General features: G+C 34.5%; 1 protein-coding gene across 2 annotated transcripts in view; it reads right to left on the bottom strand.

The window, feature by feature from the left end:
* Positions 1–3643: 3643 nt before the first annotated feature.
* LOC117173114 overlaps positions 3644–21579 on the bottom strand; it is a 52728-nt gene continuing 34792 nt past the window's right edge. Inside the window, exons 4-9 of one of the 2 annotated variants that reach the window (XM_033361505.1) lie at positions 20205–20469; positions 20005–20124; positions 19325–19415; positions 19070–19206; positions 4066–4198; positions 3644–3979 (exon numbers count right to left, since the gene is read on the bottom strand). In XM_033361505.1, the coding sequence (XP_033217396.1) occupies positions 3926–3979; positions 4066–4198; positions 19070–19206; positions 19325–19415; positions 20005–20124; positions 20205–20469 (800 nt within the window). In that variant the 3' untranslated portion in view covers positions 3644–3925. The remainder of the gene's footprint in view (positions 3980–4065; positions 4199–19069; positions 19207–19324; positions 19416–20004; positions 20125–20204; positions 20470–21579) is intronic. The other variant, XM_033361506.1, reaches the window with a different exon arrangement.

Here is a 21579-nt window from a genome sequence, read left to right as displayed (position 1 = left end):
ATGTTGCCCTATCTATGCTTTCGATTATCTTATTTTGGAAATCTATGCGCACATCCGGTTTCTGTAGGTTCTCAATTTTGATTCGCGTTTGTTTTGCTTTCTAAATTAAAAAAAATTTAACGCATTGATTGATTCTTCAATTTATAGCATTAAAAATGATAACTTGGATTTATATTTTTGGAAACAAATGTGTTTAAATCGTAATCGTCCAAATTTTCGATCTCTGGTTTTTAACGGATTTTTACGTTTCGGCACTCACAGAATCCGAAAATCATAAAATTTCATCGGTGTCTGTCTGTAATGTCTGTATGTATGGTTACCTGAATTTTGTAGCCACGCTAACTTTTGAAGGATTTATCCAATCGAGTCCGCATTTAAACCACTTCTGAAGGTACCCAAAATGATGGCTAAGTTCGTTAATCAGATAGTTCGAACCAAAATAAAAACATTGGGAGCATTTTCAAAATTTTGAATTTTTTTTTGAAATTTCAAAATTTTTTGTCGAAGTTTCTTATAGATGTGTAAAAGACTTGCAAATTATCTAAATAATATCTTTTATTTTGATGACAATTAGGAGTTATATACTTTTCAAAAATTAAAAAATTTTCAAAAAATATAAAAAATTATTTTTCTCATAGATTCAAGAATCTCATTCAAAATTTTCACTAGATACTAAATATATTTTAAAACTATTATAGTTCATTTTTCTATTAGCCCAAAATTAAAAAAATTATAGCATTTTCAAAATTTTCAAATTTTTTTTCTTAATACTATAAAATTTTTTGTTAAAGTTTCTTATAGATGGGTAAAAGACTTGCAAATTATCTAAATAGAATCTTTTATTTTGATGAAAATTAGAAAAGTTATATACTTTTCAAAAATGTGAAAATTTTCAAAAAATATAAAAAATGATTTTTTTCATAGTTCCAAAAATCTCATTCAAAATTTTCACTAGATACCAAATATATTTCAAAACTGTTCTAGTCAATTTTTTCGATTAGCCCAAAATTAAAAAAATTATAGCATTTTCAAAATTTTCAAATTTTTTTTCTCTATATTATAAAATTTTTTGTCAAAGTTTCTTATAGATGGGTAAAATTATCAAAGTAAAATTTTTCATTTTGATGAAAATCAGAAAAGTTATATACTTTTCAAAAATTTTGAAAATTTTCAAAAAATAGAAAAATTTATTTTTTTCACAGATCCAAAAATTTCATTAAAAATTTTCCCTAGATACCAAATATATTTCAAAACTATTTTAGTCGAATTTTTTGATTAGCCCAAAATTATAAAAATTAGAGCCTGTATAACCTAACTGTTAAACACGAAGCGCGAATATCGCAATGAGAATGTAATCGTCAAGGCCGTAGGTACTTTGAGAACCTTCTTTAATGCCAAATTAAAAAAAAAAGTTTTCAGCTTCGCTTAAGAAAAGTGAAAATGATTAAACAACCACAGCAGGGCCCTATTAGGACCAGGAAAAATAAAATGTGAACATTATTTTGCAATATCAGAATAAACAGTACCAGACCAAGGTACACACACAAAAATCGTAATGGACATTTGATATAATAGTTTTTAACATAGAATGTAGAAAATTTCGCATTGCATTCTGTGCACAAATGTGGAGGGTAAGGCAAAGACCGAGCGCGGAGTGCGAAAACTAACAGTCGCGCGCCGTAGGCGCGTTCAAACTAGCGAAGCGGGCGGATTTTTTAAATTTCATTGACCGTGGGAAATACTTGTGGACCTGGAAAAGCAAGAAAATAATTACATTTTCGACAAAATAGTTGAATTTTTTTATCTACAAAGCTGAATTATCACCCAAATGGTTGAATTTGGAAACTAAAAAGATTAAACTAGAACTATAAAAAGTTGCATTTTCAACCAAATAATTAAATTTGTTCGAAGAAAGTTGAATTCACAACAAACAAGGATTAATTTTCAATGCAATAATCATTCGTGTGGCGACACCTATGAATGACATACGCTAATTCGGCTGGTAAAATAATGTGCTCTGACTAAGCAACGGAATGTAATATCATGAAAATATCCTTCAAATATTTTTTTTACATCATCATTAGAGAAAGCATTATATTTTTGTAAAACTTGACCCCTACCCCAGTTTTTGTCAAATGTGCACGTTTTGAAACCCTTTGTTTTCTCCACAGCAATAGGATATACCGAGATATCCAATTTATCTTCCAGGTTGTCCCAACGATATCCCAGGGATAACCCGTCGGATATACCGCAAGGCAGAAATTTGGATATCTCAGGGATAACCCCATGATATCCCTGGGACGTTTACGGGATATTCAAATGTCCCAAGTAGGATATTAATTAATTTTCTATATCCCACTCGGGACATTTGAATATCATGTAAACGTCCCAGGGATATCCTGGGATATCCAAATTTCAGCCTTGTGGAATATCCGACGGGTTATCCCTGGGATATCATTGGGACAACCTGGGAGATAAATGGGATCAAATGGGATATCCCGGTATATCCTATTGCTATGAGGGCTGTGATCACGATAACTTTCGAAAAATTGACTCATTAGGTTAGCCTTTGAAACACTCTTTTAGTGTCAGAAACTGAAGGTCAAGTTCGTTAGCTAGATATTTTGGATACAAATTCAAAAACTTTGATCATTTTCAAAACTTTCAAGACCATTTTTTTCAAGATTTAAAAATTCTATTTACGGCTGGTCGTGGTACGCGGAAAGTTGAACAGTATTTATCCTTATGACTTTTTCATAAAAGAAAATTATCAGAGTTACAGCAATCGCAGAATGTACACTTTTCTTTGAACATTTTTTGGTAGGAGGCATAGTTTGTTTTTACGTGTAAAAAATTGTATTGGATATTTTTTGACCAATAGCTCTGGTTTTAACCACCAATAAATTTGCGGGGGAGCTTCGCTCGCAACTTTGAGTGCGTTGAGAAAATTTTCCGATATAATTTAAAGAAAATTTTGTTATTACACATTTTATTTTACCTAGTGTCTTTATGACCAAAAACTTAATTTGTTTATTTGTAATGTCATTTTTCATGAATAAAATAAAAACTACGCGTTCTATCAAAAAAAGATTCGCAAGAAATTTATAGATCTTTCTTGTGTTCGAATTTTCGAGTACTACGAATGGCCATACATTGAATACAGGCGACGACAAGGATGACAAGGACGCACAAGGACGACAATGATGACAACGATGACGACATACAGACACCGATTTTTGTCGTCGCAGGAAAAAGAAAATTTATTCATCGTAAAGTTTTCTTCCTGTCCTACAACTTTTAAATTACTGCTATGGTGAACAAACAATGATTTTCAAATTGATTTTCGGCAAATCTTGTGCCCTCTATTTCGTGCATTTGTGGCTGCAGTGCAGCGACTGCATACAATAATTTGTAGGTAATGCTGTCCTCTACATTTTTTGTTTAGAAAATTGTTCTCTCAAACATGCCGTCCCGCAAACTTGGTTTCGAGTTATTCACATGCCCCACCAACGATTTAAGAAATAATATAGCTTCGGTAATTTTTTCGCCAAAAACCAATTTTTTCATGACAGACTTACTCTACTAGGAATTGTTGCTAATCGAATTTGCCTCTGCCATTCACTTCATTCAGAGTTTAAATTTAATAAAATTAAATGTATGTGCATAGGAACCTTGAATTATGAAAAATTATTATTATAGGACAAAGTTATTATGTCTACCATTATTGCAATCCACAATTTTTTTGCAAACGGTGGTTCATGCACATTCTGCATTCATACGTTAACGAAATTGGTTTGAATCTTATATTTCATATAATTTCCTTTGCATGTGTTTTTTCTTGGTCTTTCATTACATCCTTTGCCGGGACAAGTTTACTACATGTTTTTAACCTGTGTGCCCACTGGGATGCCCTAGACAGGTTGCATTATTCGCGTACAGACATTAAAACACTCAGGTACGAGAAAATGGTCTTCATCAGCTTAAATAATAAAAATAGAATATTTTTATTACATAATTAACAGAAATTTAAGAGGAAAATGTAATATAAGTTTGTAGTTGTTTTACTTGACTATAAGTTTTATTACTGAGAATCACGAATTTTCCAATTGTCACATGGCAATCATGTATGCTTCTCAACATCATCAACAACAACAGCCTTTGCTGCTTCTGAGGCAATATGCACCAATTTGAGCAGTATCTGAAAAATTTGAATGTTAAAGGTATTAATGTCATATTAATATTTAATCTTGAACTTTCACAGTGTTCCTGGACATGGGTTTAATGAAAAAAAATTTCACCACAGACATTGTTGCCAATGGCGGTGACCAAGGGGCGAAGAACTTTATTGATTTATTTGATTATTGAGGAGAGAGCTGGCAGTCTGTTTTTGGGGTCGAGGTCGACCTTGTGTTTAACGTTTGTTTTGGATTCGTTCGCTCAGGCAATAAGAGGCGACGGTTCGGATGAATTAATTGGGACAATATGTTCTCGATTCATTGTTTAAGTATGGTTCTAACGGAGTGCAGTTAGATTAGATTTGAGCTTAAACTTTAGTGGTGTTATTATATCAGGGCTGTGCTTCATTGGAGACATGATAGAATTGAGATTTCGCGGGATGTTATTTCGTTTTAACTGTGATTGTGTTTTTGATTGTACTCAGTTGCCTAATTCTGTTGCCTCGACTGTCGACGTTGTGGTTGGGTTGGTTACAGAACTGTATGTTACCCTGGAATTGGAAGGCGAAAAGATCCCGATCCTCAAAGAAGACCTTGGTCAGTTTAGGAGCTGAAGAATGGAATACCTTTGTGGGTGAGACGAGAGGAGCTCGCAGTGCACCTACATGACGTAAGGAGGGGTGAAGGAGGTCGGGATCTGCGAAGGTCAAGTACTCCAAGGAAGATGGACAGGACGTGAAAGTGCGAAAACAGTGCTTTGTTCGCCGAGTGTCTTACCAATTGTAATGTGTGATAAAAAAATTTTTTTGTAAAAGTTTAGTGCAAATAATAACTGTGTTTATAAAGATGCGTGTGTCCCAATTAATTTGAAGAACTCCCCTTCCCCTCGCTATTCTGGATCGCCTGGCAGGAGACCAACCCGGTTCATAACAAAATGGTGGAGGTGCCGGGTATTACAGGGGTGACATTGCTAGAAATTAATTAGTAAACCTATTAGGAGGTTATTGGTCACCACCTGATATCTGTATTGGTCGGCCTGCTTGGCTGGCTCGTGTGGTGGGGGTAAAGGAAACGGGAGAAGGCAGGTTTTTTTCAATTCAGTGTGGTGAGGAAACTCATAGGGAAATCTGCTGATTCTTGATATACTAGATAGAAGATGGTTGGAAGAAGAAGTGCAGCAGGAAGAGGAGGAAATCGAGGAAGAGGAACCAATCAAGGTACGGGAACGGGAAGATGTGACTGTACAACGTCAAATATCTTACCAAAAGGTCAAATTCGTACTGTCCAAGAGAGGGGGATTGGTGGAACAAGTTATAAACCTGAGGAGTGTACAACGAAGGCAGATGGACAAGCGGCGACCTTTGGTAAGACAAAGCAATTACAATTATATTTCAGTCGCCTCTTTCTCGAAATTACAGAATGTAGTATTTCCTTCATCTCGCTGGATGTCACGACGTTCAGAGTGGGGGGAAGAAAATTTTCCCCCACACGCTACTACTTTGCGCGTTCCAAGCCAACCTCATATTCTTTCGTCGTGCGTTAAAGGTTACACGCTCCGAGAGTGATATTTTTGTTTTTCTTTAGTTATTTTTCGTTCATTCAGTTTATAAGTGACAGTGAACATGAGCAATAAAAGAAAATCAGATATGGAACTATAGAGTGTAGAATTTAAGCGTTTAAAAGAACAGCTGGAAGAATTGCAAGCTCGTCAGGAAGAAGAAAGATTTCGAGGATTCGAGTCTGTTGAACGAGATGCAGAAGGAAGTGGTGATGACGGGAGTAATTCAGAAGATGACTCTCCATTAATCCTAATCAGTAATGAAAATTCGATGAAGAAAACTTCAGAAGGTATGGTTAATCCTAGATAAACATTATGTTTGGGATTTTCAGTTTTTCTCTCCATCACACAGGTGGAAGTTATTTGTGGTTTAAGAGGTTCGAATAGAGATGAAACCTTGAAAGAACATTTTAAGTGGTGAAACATACAAAATATTCCTACTTGATATTAAAACGCTCGCATGACGTTCTAATTTTTGTCTGATATTTTCTACACTGCTTGGGAATGGGCCATTGAACAGGCATAAACATGTGTGCTCGCATGACACACGGCTCGGTCAAAGCCGCCATGTTTGAATCTTGTTCTCTCTCACTAGAAACGAAACGGTTACATGTGTGCTCGCAGGACATACTGACTTGATAAGGGCAAACCAAGCTGCCATTTTTTCTTGTATCTCTTATTATTATAAATTCAGACAATAAACCGCGCTCGTAAGACGCATATACATATCAAGATATAAATAAATGGAACTTAGCTTATTTATAAATTTTACTATGGATAAGTCTCATATAAGTGAATTACGCCCTTTTAGATGGTAAAGAGAACGCCTTGAACAAGATAGTTGAAGAGAAAGAAAAAGATGAAGCGGGTGCAATGATGAAATTGCAGAGATTTTTGGTCAGGATCCACTCGAATCTAAAGCCTTAAAATTGAAGGTTCATTCGTCAATTCACAAAAGATGGAAATATTCGGTTTCAAATGGAATTGAGAAAGAGGAAAGGGATAACTTATTAGAAAAGTACAAATTTCCTGACGGATTAGGGGTACTTCAATTAAATCCAGAAATTTCACTAAAACTACCAAAAAACTCTAAGACTAGAGACACTTACATGGCTAAGAGACAACAATCGGCGGGGTCCGCCCTGGCCTCTATTGGATCGGTTATGTCTACACTTATCGAGGAAAAGGAAAGTGTCGATAAAGTTCTCTTATTAGAAGAACGCCTACATGGTGCAGGAAAACTCATCGCAGACATGATGTACAGTCAGACTAAGTCTAGGATTGCCTTTGTTCTAGCCGGGGTTGATAAAGAAACAAGAACTGTGCTTGAAGACACAAAGTCAGAGGAATTTTTATTTGGTAAAACCCTAGCAGAAAAAATTAAAGAAGCAAGAAGTATGGACAAAGTAGCTGTTTCCTTAAGAAAAAATCCTGGGCAAAAATTTCATGTGCCACTATCTTAAAGACAGGCTTTAAACTCAAGCAGCCTGCTGGGAAAAAGGTCGTTTCCCAAGTCATCAGGCTACTTCCAAGGACACCAGTCGACTCAAGCAAGACCGCGACTGTACTTCAAAAACAGGCCACAAAATCAGCCATTCAACCAAAAAGCACAGTTCCAGGGGTACAAACCGAGGATGTAGGGGAAATTAAAATAAGTGTAAGTAAGGTTGCAGGAAGATTGAAATACTATTTGAAAAATTGGTTAACGATTACATCAGATAACTTTATTTTAAATTGTATTAAGGGTTTTAGGATAAAATTTGATGCGAAAGTAGAACAGGGAAAGATACCGTTAGTTAAATTTGATTCAGTCAGAGAAGTAAATAACTGTCAACAAGCAATAGACTCACTATTAGCAAAGAGCGCCATAGAACCTTGCAGACCAGATAAGAATCAATTTTTATCGACCTATTTTCTTGTACGTAAACCAGATGGATCCTTTCGTTTCATTTTAAATCTAAAAAAGTTGAACGAGTTTATCAGAACAGATCATTTTAAAATAGAGGACCTTAGAACGGCTGTAAAATTAGTTTTCCCGGGGTTTTTATGTACACTCTCGATTTAGTAGATGCTTATTACATGGTTCCCATTCATGAAGACAGTAGAAAGTTTTTAAGGTTTGAATTCTTTGGGAAACTTTTTCAGTTTACTTGCTTACAATTCGGTTTGAATATAAGCCCGTTTATTTTCACGAAACTGATGAAGCCTGTTGTGAATAATTTAAGAGCGAAAGGACTGGTGTCAGTAATATACCTTGATATGTTATGCGTGGCTAAGAATTTTGAATGTTGCAAACAAAATACAAAAGATAAAGTTGCCTTATTAATTTTTTTGGGATTTTTAGTAAACAAAAAGAAAAGTAATCTTACACCATTTACAAGATGCAAATTTCTCGGTCTTATTATTAATTCAATACAATATTGTATTGAACTACCAGATGAGAAAAGACGAAATTTAGAAATAGAAATAAGGTCATTTCTCACGAAGTCTTCTTGTTTAGTCAAGGATTTTGCACATATCATAGGGAAATTAACTGCAGCTTGTCCAGCAGTAGAGTATGGAATGTTATATACAAGATCCTTAGAAAGAGAAAAATCTTAAGCATTAACATCAAATAACTTTGATTATGACAGAAAGATGTTGATTCCAAAGTCTATTATTTGTTATTTAAATTGGTGCATGAATGTATTACCGTTTACGCTAAACTCTATTAAAACAGGTGATTTCATAATGGAAATTTATACAAATGCTTCTGGCACAGGTTGGGGTGCTACGAATAGTTTAGATCAGGTTTATGGATTTTGGGTTGATGAGCAAAAGAAGTTTCATATAAATTACAGAGAGCTGTTAGCAGTAAAATTTGCATTAGAAAGGTTATCCTATAGCATCAATTGATAATAAACAAGCGGACAGATTATCTAGAACGAAAAATAATGACGTGGAATGGGAGCTGAATAATAAAGCATTTCAGTTAATTGTTAAAAGATTTGGTTGTCCAAGTGTGGATTTATTTGCCTGTGAGAATAACTCTTAAGTGTAAAAATTTCTTCTCGTGGAAACCCGATCCAGAAGCCCTACAAATTGATTCATTTACGGTAGAATGGACAAACCTAAGATTTTATGCATTTCCACCTTTTAACTTAATTTTAAAAACTCTTGTAAAAATCAAACAGGATAATGCATCAGGTCTTATTGTAGTGCCTCGTTGGCTAGGGCAACCATGGTACCCTTTATTTTTAGAAATGCTGGTAGGAAATCCCCTTATTTTCAATCCAGATGTTAATTTATTATTATCCCCATGCAGGAGGAAAGTTCACCCACAAGCGAGCCACCTGTTTTTAATGGCAGGCGCAGTATCAGCGAAGCCTTCTTAAGAAAAAATGTTCTTACAGATGCGTTAGATATACTATTGGCATCTCTTGCTCCGGCGACAGCTAAGCAATACGAATCGGCTTTGCGACAATGGTGGTTGTTTTGTGAGAAAAATAAATTCGATTTTTACGCGCCAAAGAGAAATACTCTAATTGGGGTTTTGACAGCAAGCTTTAAAAAAGGCGTTGCTTACAGCTCTCGAAATACTTTTCATTCAGCAATATCCCTTATTTCTCAAGATAAGATAGGTGATGATGCAATTATCAGTAGATTCATAAAAAGTGCGTTCAGATTGAGACCGGCTAAGCCGAAGTATTCTCACACATAGGATGTATCAATAGTCCTAGATTATCTAAAGAAGCTGCACCCTTTACAAAGTTTAAGCTTGAAAGATTTAACTTACAAAGTAGTAGTACTACTAGCGTTAAGTACAAGGCACAGGGCACAGACTTTAGCTAATATTAAATTAAGTAGTATCCGCTCAACTCCACAAGTTGTAGAGATAAGAAGCTCAGATCTTATAAAAACGTCGGGTCCTGGTAGGTGTCAGCCTTTGTTAACTTTACCAAAGTTCAATCAAAACTCTAAGGTATGCGTATCATCTACACTAAGACTAGACAATTAAGGGGAAATGAAGATAAACTATTTCTAGCGATTAAAAAGCCACATGCGGCTGTCACTTCTCAAACCATTAGTAAATGGATTAAAAAGGTACTAGAAAAAAGCGGTATCGATATATCTGTTTTTTCCTCGCATTCAACAAGACATGCGTCTACATCGGCTGCCTTAGCTAAAGGAGTCGATTTAAACACAATAAGACGTACAGCAGGATGGTCTGAAAGTTCGCAAACGTTTGCCAGATTTTATGATCGACCTATACTTGTAAACAAAGGTAACTTTGCCTCTGCTGTTTTAGAATTATAAGAGGTACTAGTTGTAAAAGGACGCTCATTTTAATTTTAATTTTTTTGGTATTATTTTGCACTACCTATTTTCGCAAAAAAAAAGAGTGAGTGTTTAATAAATGAAAGCTCTATTTAAAATTGCTCTCTTTCTCTCTAAACATCTACATTCTGTAATCTCGAGAAAGAGGCGACTAAAATATAATTGAACGATTAAACGAACTTACCTGTAAGTGAAGTTCGATCGCAATTATATGAAGAAGCCTCTTTCGAAGAGATTACAGTACCACCCCACCAAAAAATTCTAGAAATTGTTTTAGGTTTTTCTTTAAATCCCTAAATCCTAATAAGAACTTAGCAATTTTAAATACTCTAAAGATATGAGGTTGGCTTGGAACGCGCAAAGTAGTAGCGTGTGGGGGAAAATTTTCTTCCCCCCACTCTGAACGTCGTGACATCTAGCGAGATGAAGGGAATACTACCTTCTGTAATCTCTTCGAAAGAGGCTTCTTCATATAATTGCGATCGAACTTCACTTACAGGTAAGTTCGTTTAATCGTTCAATTAGTACCCGGTCTGAAAGAACGAAATATTGAAAGCATAAAAGTTCAGAGTGAGATAAGGGACCCGAATGGGGGGAGATATGGGAATGTCCGACGCCTAGTTGATCGAGTCATACTGAGTGCTGGAAACTTATGTAATATCATGGATATGGAGAGCGGCTCAGAGATCGCTAGCATTAGTTCTTCTTCAAAAAGGAAAAGGGAGCTAGAATTACAAACCAAGAAAAAACGCTTTGCTATTGAGTCGCGGATATTAGAAGCACAAAAGGAAATACAAATACAGCTAGTAAATGATGAACTAGCGGGAAAAATAGCAGAGCTCGACGAGGTAGATGAAGATCGACGATCAGGCGTTCCTGGACAATCGATGTCTGTAAATCAGGAAAAGGTGCGTTCATGCCCTTCTAGAAATAATCTATTGAGATCGATAAGAAACAATATAATTAATATCTCAATCGTTCCGAATCGTGTTTCTTAATTGTGCCAAAACGATTGGCAACGATTGAGCATTTTGTATTTCCAATTGTTTCCAATCCGGTACTTGGCATTGGCAACGTGATGGTAGCACTTTTGTCTGGCAGGAATTATTTAAAGACAGTTATTTACTTTTTCGGAATAATATAACATTGAAACAGTATATATTATGAAACAAACTAAATAAAAATTTTGTAAATAATTCTTACCAGATGAAAGTGGTGCTACGAAAAAGATGTGCTAATAATATTTTATGTTAAAAATATAAAATCAGATACAGGATAAAAATAAAAAAGTTGATTTTGTAATAATGAAGCAAAATTGTTATTCTTTTTTATGCGCTCTTGGATTGTTTATTTTAGTGAAAATTTTTATAAATGGTTATAAGTTTTAAAATCGGTTAAGATTAAAAATAAAAGTAAGCGCATAATTTAGAAACGTGAAACTTCAGATTTATTATTTAAAATGTCAAACTGTTATTAATTAAATAAAATTAAACAATTAAAAAATAATATTAGAGATCAAATATTTTTCTGTCAAAAAGATAAGTACTCAAAATGATGGACAAAATTCTTTCTAAATTGAACAGTGAATTTACATCAATGTCGGTGATATTTTATTCGGTAATCCTTAGATTATGACTTCCCCTTTACCACTAATGATTGACGTAAAACCAACTTGTTCTATTATTCGCAAGATAGCCACTAAAATCGAAGAAAAAATATGGAATAATTTCCTGGTTAAAAACATTTTACACCAGCCAATAAAATTAAAAGTTTAAGTTTTTGAAGCTGAACATTTTTTTAAAAGTATTTAAGACTAAATTGCAAATTAAACCAATCGAAGTGCAAGTTTTCTGATTATTGAGCATTCTAAATATTTGATTAAAAAATTTGAAACAGCGATTTCGAGTTCAAACGATCATTAATATATGTAAAAATGACAAACCTTCTAGAAACTTTTTTATTAATAAAGCATTTGAAATTGTACCATATGGATTCAGAAGCCTTTAACTTTGTTTAATTTCAAATTATGCCATGTGAAATTTAAGTATGAAAAATATACATTTTTAATCTTGTTTTGAATTGATTTGAATTAGTAAAAATGCAGGCTTCAAAAATAGGATTTTAAAATTTAGGTTTCTAAACTGCTTACATTTAAACTTAATAATTTCTTAATTTTAGTATTTCAAACTCAAAGTTTAAAACAATTCGTAAACTAAAAATTAAACTCTTATTCTTTGATATGCTAAAATTTCGAAAAACGTCCATACGGTTACATTTGATGAAATTATGAGAATGACAACTGGATATAAAGACCAAAAATAAATTTTTTTTCAGGCTATCAAATAAAAAATTTTTACAAAATTACAGAAATATTTGGGCATTAATCACAATGTTTCAGGAAGAAGAAAATATAAAAAATTGCTGTGCTTACGGAAGGAAAACCATTTGTTGTGATGAATTCCGCACGTATTCAATTCAAATTTGAACCTAATGAAACCTAAATGAATCTAATGATATACAATTAATAATTTCAAACCTTTAAAATAAAAATATTTGCAACCCAAATTATTTGAAATATGCAAATTTTAATATTTAAAATATATGAAACTAGAATTTTCAGGAATTTAAAATCAAACTCATTTATGAATTCAAAATTTTTATATTGCAAGAACCTACCTTCTATAATGTTTCCAATCATTTTCAACTGGGTATCCATTATTATGAGTTGGGGGTTAAGTTTTCAATGCAGCATTTTGATTTTGCCTAAATTATTCAAAAGCGTTTTTTTATTCTGTCACACAAACAAATCTCGAGAATATGAATTTAAAAAGAAGCAAATAAACGTTTTACAATAATATACCGGCTAAATCAAACTGCCTACTTGATAATCATACTACATATATTTTATGTACTTTAAACTTCGGTTAAATTACTAAAAATTAAATATCTAACCAATAAACACGTGCGCGTCATGTGTGTTGCAAACGAAAACTGTAGAGGGCGTATTGCAGGCAAGTGCATTTACTCAATTCAGTTCGATTGTGAACAATTGACACAATTAGCAACAATTTAAACCGATTCAACTTTTGATTACTCTTAATAGTTATTAATCATGTCCAATCGATTATTTCTAGGAGGGTGGTTACACGCCGTACCAGAAGTATTGCCATCTACAAGAAGAGTTCCAGAAGGTAGTGTTTTGTGTCACAATAGTAATTTAAATAAATTCATGCAACAGTTGACGTGAACGATTAGAGAATCGCGTGCTGAACCAATTCATGGAAATTTAACTCAGGGTGTTATTAAACATAGTCAGTTGGAAAGATTCCACCGAATTGTTATGGAGATGTGTTAGAGTCGCCAATATTTAAAAGGGCATTTGAAGAAAATACGATCAAAATTGGGTTTAGCGAACAAGAGAATATTATGCGTCTGCATGAATACTTAAAAGGTGAAGCAAGAGAAGCGGTGGCTTTACTGATGGTAACGGCCAGCGATATCAGACCGATCATGCAATTACGAGCATTAAGATTTGGAAACCCCAGTGCAGTTGCGAGCCGTATAGTTCAAAAGCTTAAGGAAATGTCCAAGGTTAGCGGTGTAAATGGGGACCTTATAACGTTTGCTACCACCATGAAAAATTGTGTTGCTGCGTTGGAATCCGGGAATCATATCGGATACCTTCACAACACCGAACTTATCAGAGGAATTATTTTAAAAATGTCGGTGACTATGATTCATAGCTACAATCGGTATTTGAGCGAAATGGGCAAACCCGAGGAGCCCGCACTGGTGATTCTGTCAAATTATTTGTTTTATGAGGCTGAGATCGCTTGCAGGGTCGGTTTCATTGAGGTCAACGCACCAGTGAAACAAGCAGAAGACCGAAGTAGCAAACGCAAGTCGGAAGATCGAAAATTTCAACAGGTGAATACCCGATTTTACGAAAGGGTGAATACGCTAGGCAACACGGAAGATGACGTGCTTCCCGTCTTGAAACGTAGTCAACAGGAAATTGCTTGCCTATATTGTCACGCTACTTCTTACGCGTTGGGAGACTGCCATCAATTTAAGAGGCTATCAATTTCGGGCCGTTGGAACTGGGCCTCTGATACTAAAGTTTGTTACCGTTGCCTAACCAGTAGGAAACCATAAAACCCAATGTCCCTCAAAATAAAACAAGAAATGTAACGTTGCAAAATATAATGATGCGTCGCATTCATTACTTCATAGATCATGGGAAAAAAAGAGCGACAGAGAAATTCGATTTCTACTAGAAAAGGCGTTAAAATCAAGAGGTAAACAGGATCCCCAATTATGACTAGGTACGGAAAGACAAGTTCTATTAAAGATAGCACCAGTGCGAGTGTATGGTCCTGATGGGAACGCTATTATATTCGCGCTGATGGACGAAGGATCGACGGTGACATTATTAGAAGCAAAAGTCGCGGAAGATATCGGAATCAAGGGACTCCCAGATCCTTTGGGGCTGGCGTCTATCTTTCGAACATTACGCATTTACGGAACCCGAATTATTAATTGTACAAGATTACTGGGATTTAAATACACCCATACGGACATTTAGTACTACAAGATATGTATCAGCAGCATCACTTACCACACTAGGGTGGGTAGTGTATGGACAAGTTCCGTGTCAACTGATTAAACTAGGTGAAAATGAACATACGTTCGTGACAAGTGAGCTTACAGAAATTATATCTAACGCAGATCTGCATATACTTTTTAAATCGCACTTCAACTTATAGAGTATAGGCATTACGAGTTACAGCCGAAAAACAAGCAGGAAGTTAGGGCTAAACATGTACTAGTTACCAGTGCAAAACGTATAGGTTCCCGATGGAAAGTAGGATTGTTATGGAAGAAAGGTGAGGTAAAATTGCCGAATAATCGGGAATATGTCATTAAACGTCTTGTGCCCCTCGGGCGTAAAATGGATCGCGACCCCGAATATGGAGAGCGATATTTTTTATAATTGGAAAACTTTCTTAGTTCAGGCTACGCACAGAAGACATTTGGTTCAGAAAATAACAAAGGTCGTGTGTGGTATTTTCCACATTTTGTTGCGATTAGTTTCAGCAAGCCGGACAAGATCCGAATTGTGTTTGATGCAGCAGCTAAAACCAATAGAGTCTCGCTCAATGATAACCTGCTGTCAAGTCCTGATTTAGTTTGCTCGCTGATGGGAATACTCATGCGATTTAGACAAAGGGCAATCGCCTTTATGGGAGATATACGAGAAATGTTCCTACAAATTAAAATTCGTAAGGAAGATCAAGAGGCGCATCAATTTCTTTGGCGAGGAATGGACCGTAATTGCGAACCTGATATCTACGTTATGACGTCAATGATATTCGGAGTCAAATCCTCCCCTTTTACAGTACACGATGTTATAAACAGAAAGGCCCGAGAGTTTAAGAAGACATATCCCCGGTCGGTTAAAGCTATAGGTAACAAACATTACTTCGACGTTTATTTAAACAGTGTTGACACGGTGGAAGAAGGGATTGAAAGAATCCTAGAAGTCAGCGGGATCCATAAACACGGAGGGTTCGAGATTAGAGGGTGGGCTAGTAACAGCGAATCATTGTTAAAAATTTTTCTCGTCGAAAACCGTGTTAAAGACGCCATCATTTTGTCTCAGGACCAGGTAGAAAGAGCTCTAGGTGTAGAATGGAACCCTGCTCAAGATACAATATCTTTTAATTTGAATATGAAGAAAGTACCAGAACTGATTCTTGGCGACACGCGAATTCCAACAAAACCCGAAATGTTGGGAATCATAATGTCCGTCTATGATCCCCTGGGAATATCACTGCCCTAAACGATTAGGAGCAAGATATTGCTACAGGACGTTTGACGTAGCGGTGACGGCATATCTCCCAGACATGTACAACGGGATCGCAGACCGATTGTCAAGGAAGAAGGCGCTCCCAGAGTGGCATTTGCTTTCCTCTGCGACAGACAAAATCTTCGCAAAATGGGGAGTTTCAGCCATCGATCTTTTTGCCTCAGAAAATTCGGCTGTAGTCAGGCCCTACGTTTCTCGAGACTGTAGCGATCCTTACGCCTTCTTCATAGACGCATCCAGTCGTCCATGGCACTTCAGATTAGGATGGATCTTTCCTCCTCCCAATCTCGAACCCAGAGTGCTTGCCCACCTTAACACCTGCAAAGGGCAATTCCTAATAGTAGCGCCAAGATGTGATCAGACGTTTTGGATGCCGGATCTGCTCAACAGGAGCATGAAACCACCTCTAACCATTCAGAACTTGGAGAGTGTGCTCATAGACTTGACGACAGGCCAACCTCCGCAGCAGGTGAAACGGTTAACACTACAGGTATGGAAAGTTGGGTGTAGGAAGATTTAGTCAAAGACTGGTCCCAACAGGAAAAGAATTTGCCTAAGCAAAGTTGGAGTTCTACTTTGCAGGCCTACAGGGCATCGATTCGAAGATGGGTCTGTTAATGTGAAAAGCAAAATATAAACCCTAGGTCTCCACAGAGTAAGGATTTGGTCAGGTTCTTAGCAGACTTATTTATTACTGAAAAGTTAGCTTATAATACCATTCTTCTTCACAAGTCTGCGGTAACAACATTCTGTGCAGGTAGATCTACATTAAGTTTATCCTCAGATTTTTTGTTTCATCAGGTCCTGAAAGCTATTTCAGTGGCAAAACCTCAAGAAGTTGGAGCACCAATCTGGGATGCACAGATTTTGCTTAATTGGCTATCTAAGCAAACTGCCAATTTATCATTCTTTGAACTTTTAAGGCATACAGCAGTGCTACTTTTATTGGCATCCGGCCGTCGTATTCATGATCTTACTCTTTTAAAGATCTCAAAGAATGTACTCATCAACTTGGAGAACGAGATAATTTTATGGTCAGCTTTTGATCAGAGACGGATCGGGCTTCGTTCAGACAGTCAGGGTGGAAACTCTCGAAGCACCCGAATATCTAGTTATGCCCGTCACATGGATCAGGGCTAGAAAAGAGGGCAGTGTTGAGGCCCTGTTTATTACTACTGTTGGAGCCACCAAAGCAGCTTCCAAGACAGTGATTGCAACGTGGGTTCGATCGGCTCTCAGAGATGCTGGAATAGACGCTTTCCCGGGTAGCATTCGTTCAGCGATTGCATCTCGCGGATGGCTAGACGATCTTCCAATCCAGGACATTTTGGATCAAGGCAATTGGAGATATGCTGAGGCGTTCAGAAAACACTATTGCCGTTAATTACAGGGGGCTAGTCAAGCAATTTCTACTTATTTTTTATCCAACTTTACTTCCGTCTAAATAGTGAGTATGCGACACCTTTTACAGTCCAATCTAAATAGTGAGTATGCAACAGCTTTCGAAAAAATAATATTATAATGAAATAAGATAGAGAAAAAGAGTTTCGATTCTTCCTCATTTATACTCTTTTGTAAATCACATAGCTTTGTGGTCACCAGTAGATAACAAACACGTCTCTCATAGGGATGCCGTGTATCGGCCAAAGGCATACAATACAAGTGTTTTGAATTACAACAAAACACGTATTGTGTGACGGAGCCGATACACGGCATCCCGGTAAGTGTCTTACTGATGAGAGCCGCTACTAGTATAGACGGCGTAGCCGCTCTTGCTGGTGACAAAGTTGAAATAGACGAAGAAGAAGAGGGGAGAGAGAGGTAGATTAAGGGCTAAGGCGCGGGTACGCAACAGATTCTCTCATAGGGATGCCGTGTATCGGCTCCGTCACACAATACGTGTTTTGTTGTAATTCAAAACACTTTTATTTTCAAATTCTGACTTCAGGTTCGTAAGCAGCGACCCCAAAAACCCCCGAGTATAGATTTTCAAGCTCGAATATATCTTTTTTAAAATTTTGGAACCGCCATTTTGAATTCGTCATCTTGAATTGGAATATTTCCAAATTCTGACTTCAGATTTGTAATTAGCGACCCCAAACAACCCCGAGTAGGGGTTTTTAGTTTATCAGGTTGAATAGATTCTTCCAAAATGAATTCTTTCGAAAAAAGGACATTTTTTAAAGTTTGTTTATTTATGTAACAATTATTATAAACAATTATATATAAAAAATCTGAAGTGAAGTTGGTGGGATCCCACGTTCCCACCGTGCAATTAAGGGTTAACAGTATTTTACAAGAGCATAGAGTCTTTTCATGTCGATTTCAAAACAACTTGGGTTAAATATAAAGTAGCTTATACAAATTCTAAGTATGCTAAGAATTTATTAAAAGCAGTTCGAGAATACAACTCTCGTCACGTTTGAAATTGAATAATAGACATAGAAAAATGAACTTTATTTGTTCTATACAACTGTTAAATTTAATTAAAAAAAACTATTTTGACAATTAATGCGCATGTAATTAAATTATTTAGTAATTATTTTATAATTATTCAGTGTTTTAAGAGACTTATTAAAAGAATTAATTAAATTTCTACATTATGTGCGATTTAATATAATTATATGATTATGAAACAATACTAATATAGTTAAATAAATACCATAAATATAATTTTTGCAGTAAATGACTTAAATTTGACAATTTGATATTTTAAAATTTCAAGCGCACTTTTTTTCAAAATGGCCCGCAGAAAATTGTTGAAATTGGGCACACATCCTTTATTTTAATGTACTGATCGATTCCCGTTGGAATATCTGTGGTGAAATTGTTTTCATTTGACCCATATTCAGGCACACTGTGGTTTCTCTCTGTTTAAGTTTTCATATTTTTTTGTTTTTGTATCTACAAGAATAATTACACATAATCACAACGAAGCTCATTTAAATTCTTTTTATTTAACAAAATAAAACGGTTTTTGAAACTTGAAACTTTTTAAATTAAAATAACATCATAAAATTTTGAAAAACTATATTTTTATGAAGAAAAAATATTGAATCCCAGAAAAGTTCTATAGATTTTTATTACATTATATATTATATTTTTCTTTCATTCCTTAAACAAAATAAAAAAATTACAGAAAATACCAACATATAATATGAGACAGATCCACTACCATCCAGCAGCAATTGTCCAGAAAAACAATCGAAAAAAAGGTGAATAGCTTGTGAACTAAAATTAATGACGTACATTGTGACCATATCAGGATGATCAATTCTCACCACAATCTGTATAAAAAACATGGTATGAAATAATGTTTAAAAAGTTAATTTTAATTAAAATCATAAATAAGGCTATAATAAATGACACTTTTAGGGTTGTGTAGAATAATTTTTAATGATTTACCATAACTCCTTGAAAACACATAATAACCGCTGAAACTCCCATTGTGAAAGTTAAACAAGTCGCGAAACATGATTCGACGTTGTTAGTGAATCTAGAACAAATAATTTATACAAATTTTATTTTCAGAAAACTCAATCATCAGCGTTCTTGAGTGTGAAATTGTGATAATTATATTTTAATATATCCAGAGTAAAAATGCTTCGACTTGAGTTCGACTTGGTTATGCCTTGAGTTGTTCTCCAAGACATCGATGTCTGGCTGCGTCTCAAACGGCGTTTACTTGTCTCAAGTCGAGCCATGTCTTGCCTAAGACGACGTTTACTTGTCTCAAGTAAACCTGCCTCAATACGAACCTTTTTTGGCTTATAAATGAGATTAAAATTGATCAATGAAAAATTTGTAATTTTTAAATTAGTAATTTTTAATTTAAAAATTCAGAATCTGTGGATCTGAACGAATATAACCCTTTAAAAAATTTTTAATTTCTTCAAAACATAAAAACTTGTCTCCAAGACATCAGTTGAAGTCTGGCTCCGTATCAAAACTAAGACATGCTCAATTCGAACTTTTCAACTTCAGCATGTCTTGATTGGGGACAATTCAAGTCGAACTCAAGTCGAAGCATTTTTACTCGAGAATGTTCTTCATTCTTCATACATAATTGGCATATAAATACGAACGTGATTGTATCATTGTATAATTTTATGCAGGATGTAGTTTCTTTTTCTATCTTTTCATATTCCTCTTTGCTATAACAGTGATTATTGTTGCTGCTTGCCACAATATTCTTCAATCGATGTCTACGAATATTTTAATGAAAAGTGAAATCCAGTTTTGATATCTAATGCAGTTTTGAAATTTGTATTAATATAAATATTACCGTAAAACTAAAAACATTGCATTGACATGCTTCACAAAAAGGTACAGCATCATATCGAATGACATTATAGTGCCAATACAGTAGACTCCTGCGAAAGTTGAGTGCCAAAAAATAAAGTAATAATGTTCCTCTTTCTCGAGGAAAACGTAATTTACATCATATATATAATTTTTTACTCGAGTTTCGTTCAATGGTATGAAAAAATCCAAGACAGTTGGCGCTAACGTCGCCAGACAATATACAAACGTTGATGAAGCCATTAAGACTGAAAATTATTAAACAAAAAGAAATATTTTACATAAATAGGCCAGGCAACTTCCAACCTACAAGATTCCTTTTATCGGGATTTACCAAAAAGAACTAAAGAGACCCTTTTTTTAGAAGGCACTATCAGTTTGAACAGAAAATTAACTTTCAATCAAGAAAAATTAATTTTTTAAATGCAGATGGCCGAATTTTCAATAAAAAAATTTAATTAAAAAAAAAACAAAATTAATTTTCTACCTAATAACTGAATTTTCAACCCAAAATGGAATAATTCAATTTTCATATGAAAAATTTAATTTTTAACCAAAAATAAACGAATTTTTAACAAGAAAGATTTTAATTCAAATAGAAAACAGTAGAATTCGAACAAAAATAGGAATTTTTAACAAAACTGTGGAATATTTGGTCAAAAAATATGACTTAAAAAATCGTAATGTTTTGAACTAAATAACTAACTTTTTACTTGTAAAGAATAAATCTTCAACCAAATATGGAGTAGTTAAGTTTTTAGAGAAAGAATGATTTTTTAAACAAAAATAAACGAATTTTCAACAAAAACGATTTTGAATTAAATAGAAAACAGTCGAATTCAACCAAAAATACAAAATTTCACCCAAATAGTTAAATCCTGAGTAAAAACTTTTGGTTCTTTTTTTCTTTTGGTTGATTTTTAAACAAAAAAATTATTTTTTAACCAGAAATTTTATTTGGATAAAATATATGAATTTTAAATAAAATAGTTGATTTTTCAAATCAAAAAGAGAAAGATTCAACAAAATACATTCTTTTATTGTTTCTAATAATTTAGTTAATTTATCTTCAGAAAACACGTAAGGACACACAGAATACTAACAAAATTTGCTCATTGATCCGTTTAATTATTATAAACAAATAATTATGATAACGAAAATTGAAAAATAATTTTATTATCTGTACCGAAACAAAATTTTCTTCGATTTAAAAATAATACGCCTGAATGTGGAAAAGTTGACAATAATCATTGTTATAAACAGTTTTTGTGATCAAATATTTAAATTTGACAATATTTTGTAAAATATAACACTAAGAACTTTAAAAATAATTATATAAATACATTCGAAATGATATT

The sequence above is a fragment of the Belonocnema kinseyi genome, chromosome 5, assembly GCF_010883055.1.
Source record: "Belonocnema kinseyi isolate 2016_QV_RU_SX_M_011 chromosome 5, B_treatae_v1, whole genome shotgun sequence".
NCBI lineage: Eukaryota > Metazoa > Arthropoda > Insecta > Hymenoptera > Cynipidae > Belonocnema > Belonocnema kinseyi.
The sequence above is the reverse complement of the archived record's forward strand: the minus strand, read 5'-3'. Positions and strand labels throughout refer to the sequence as shown.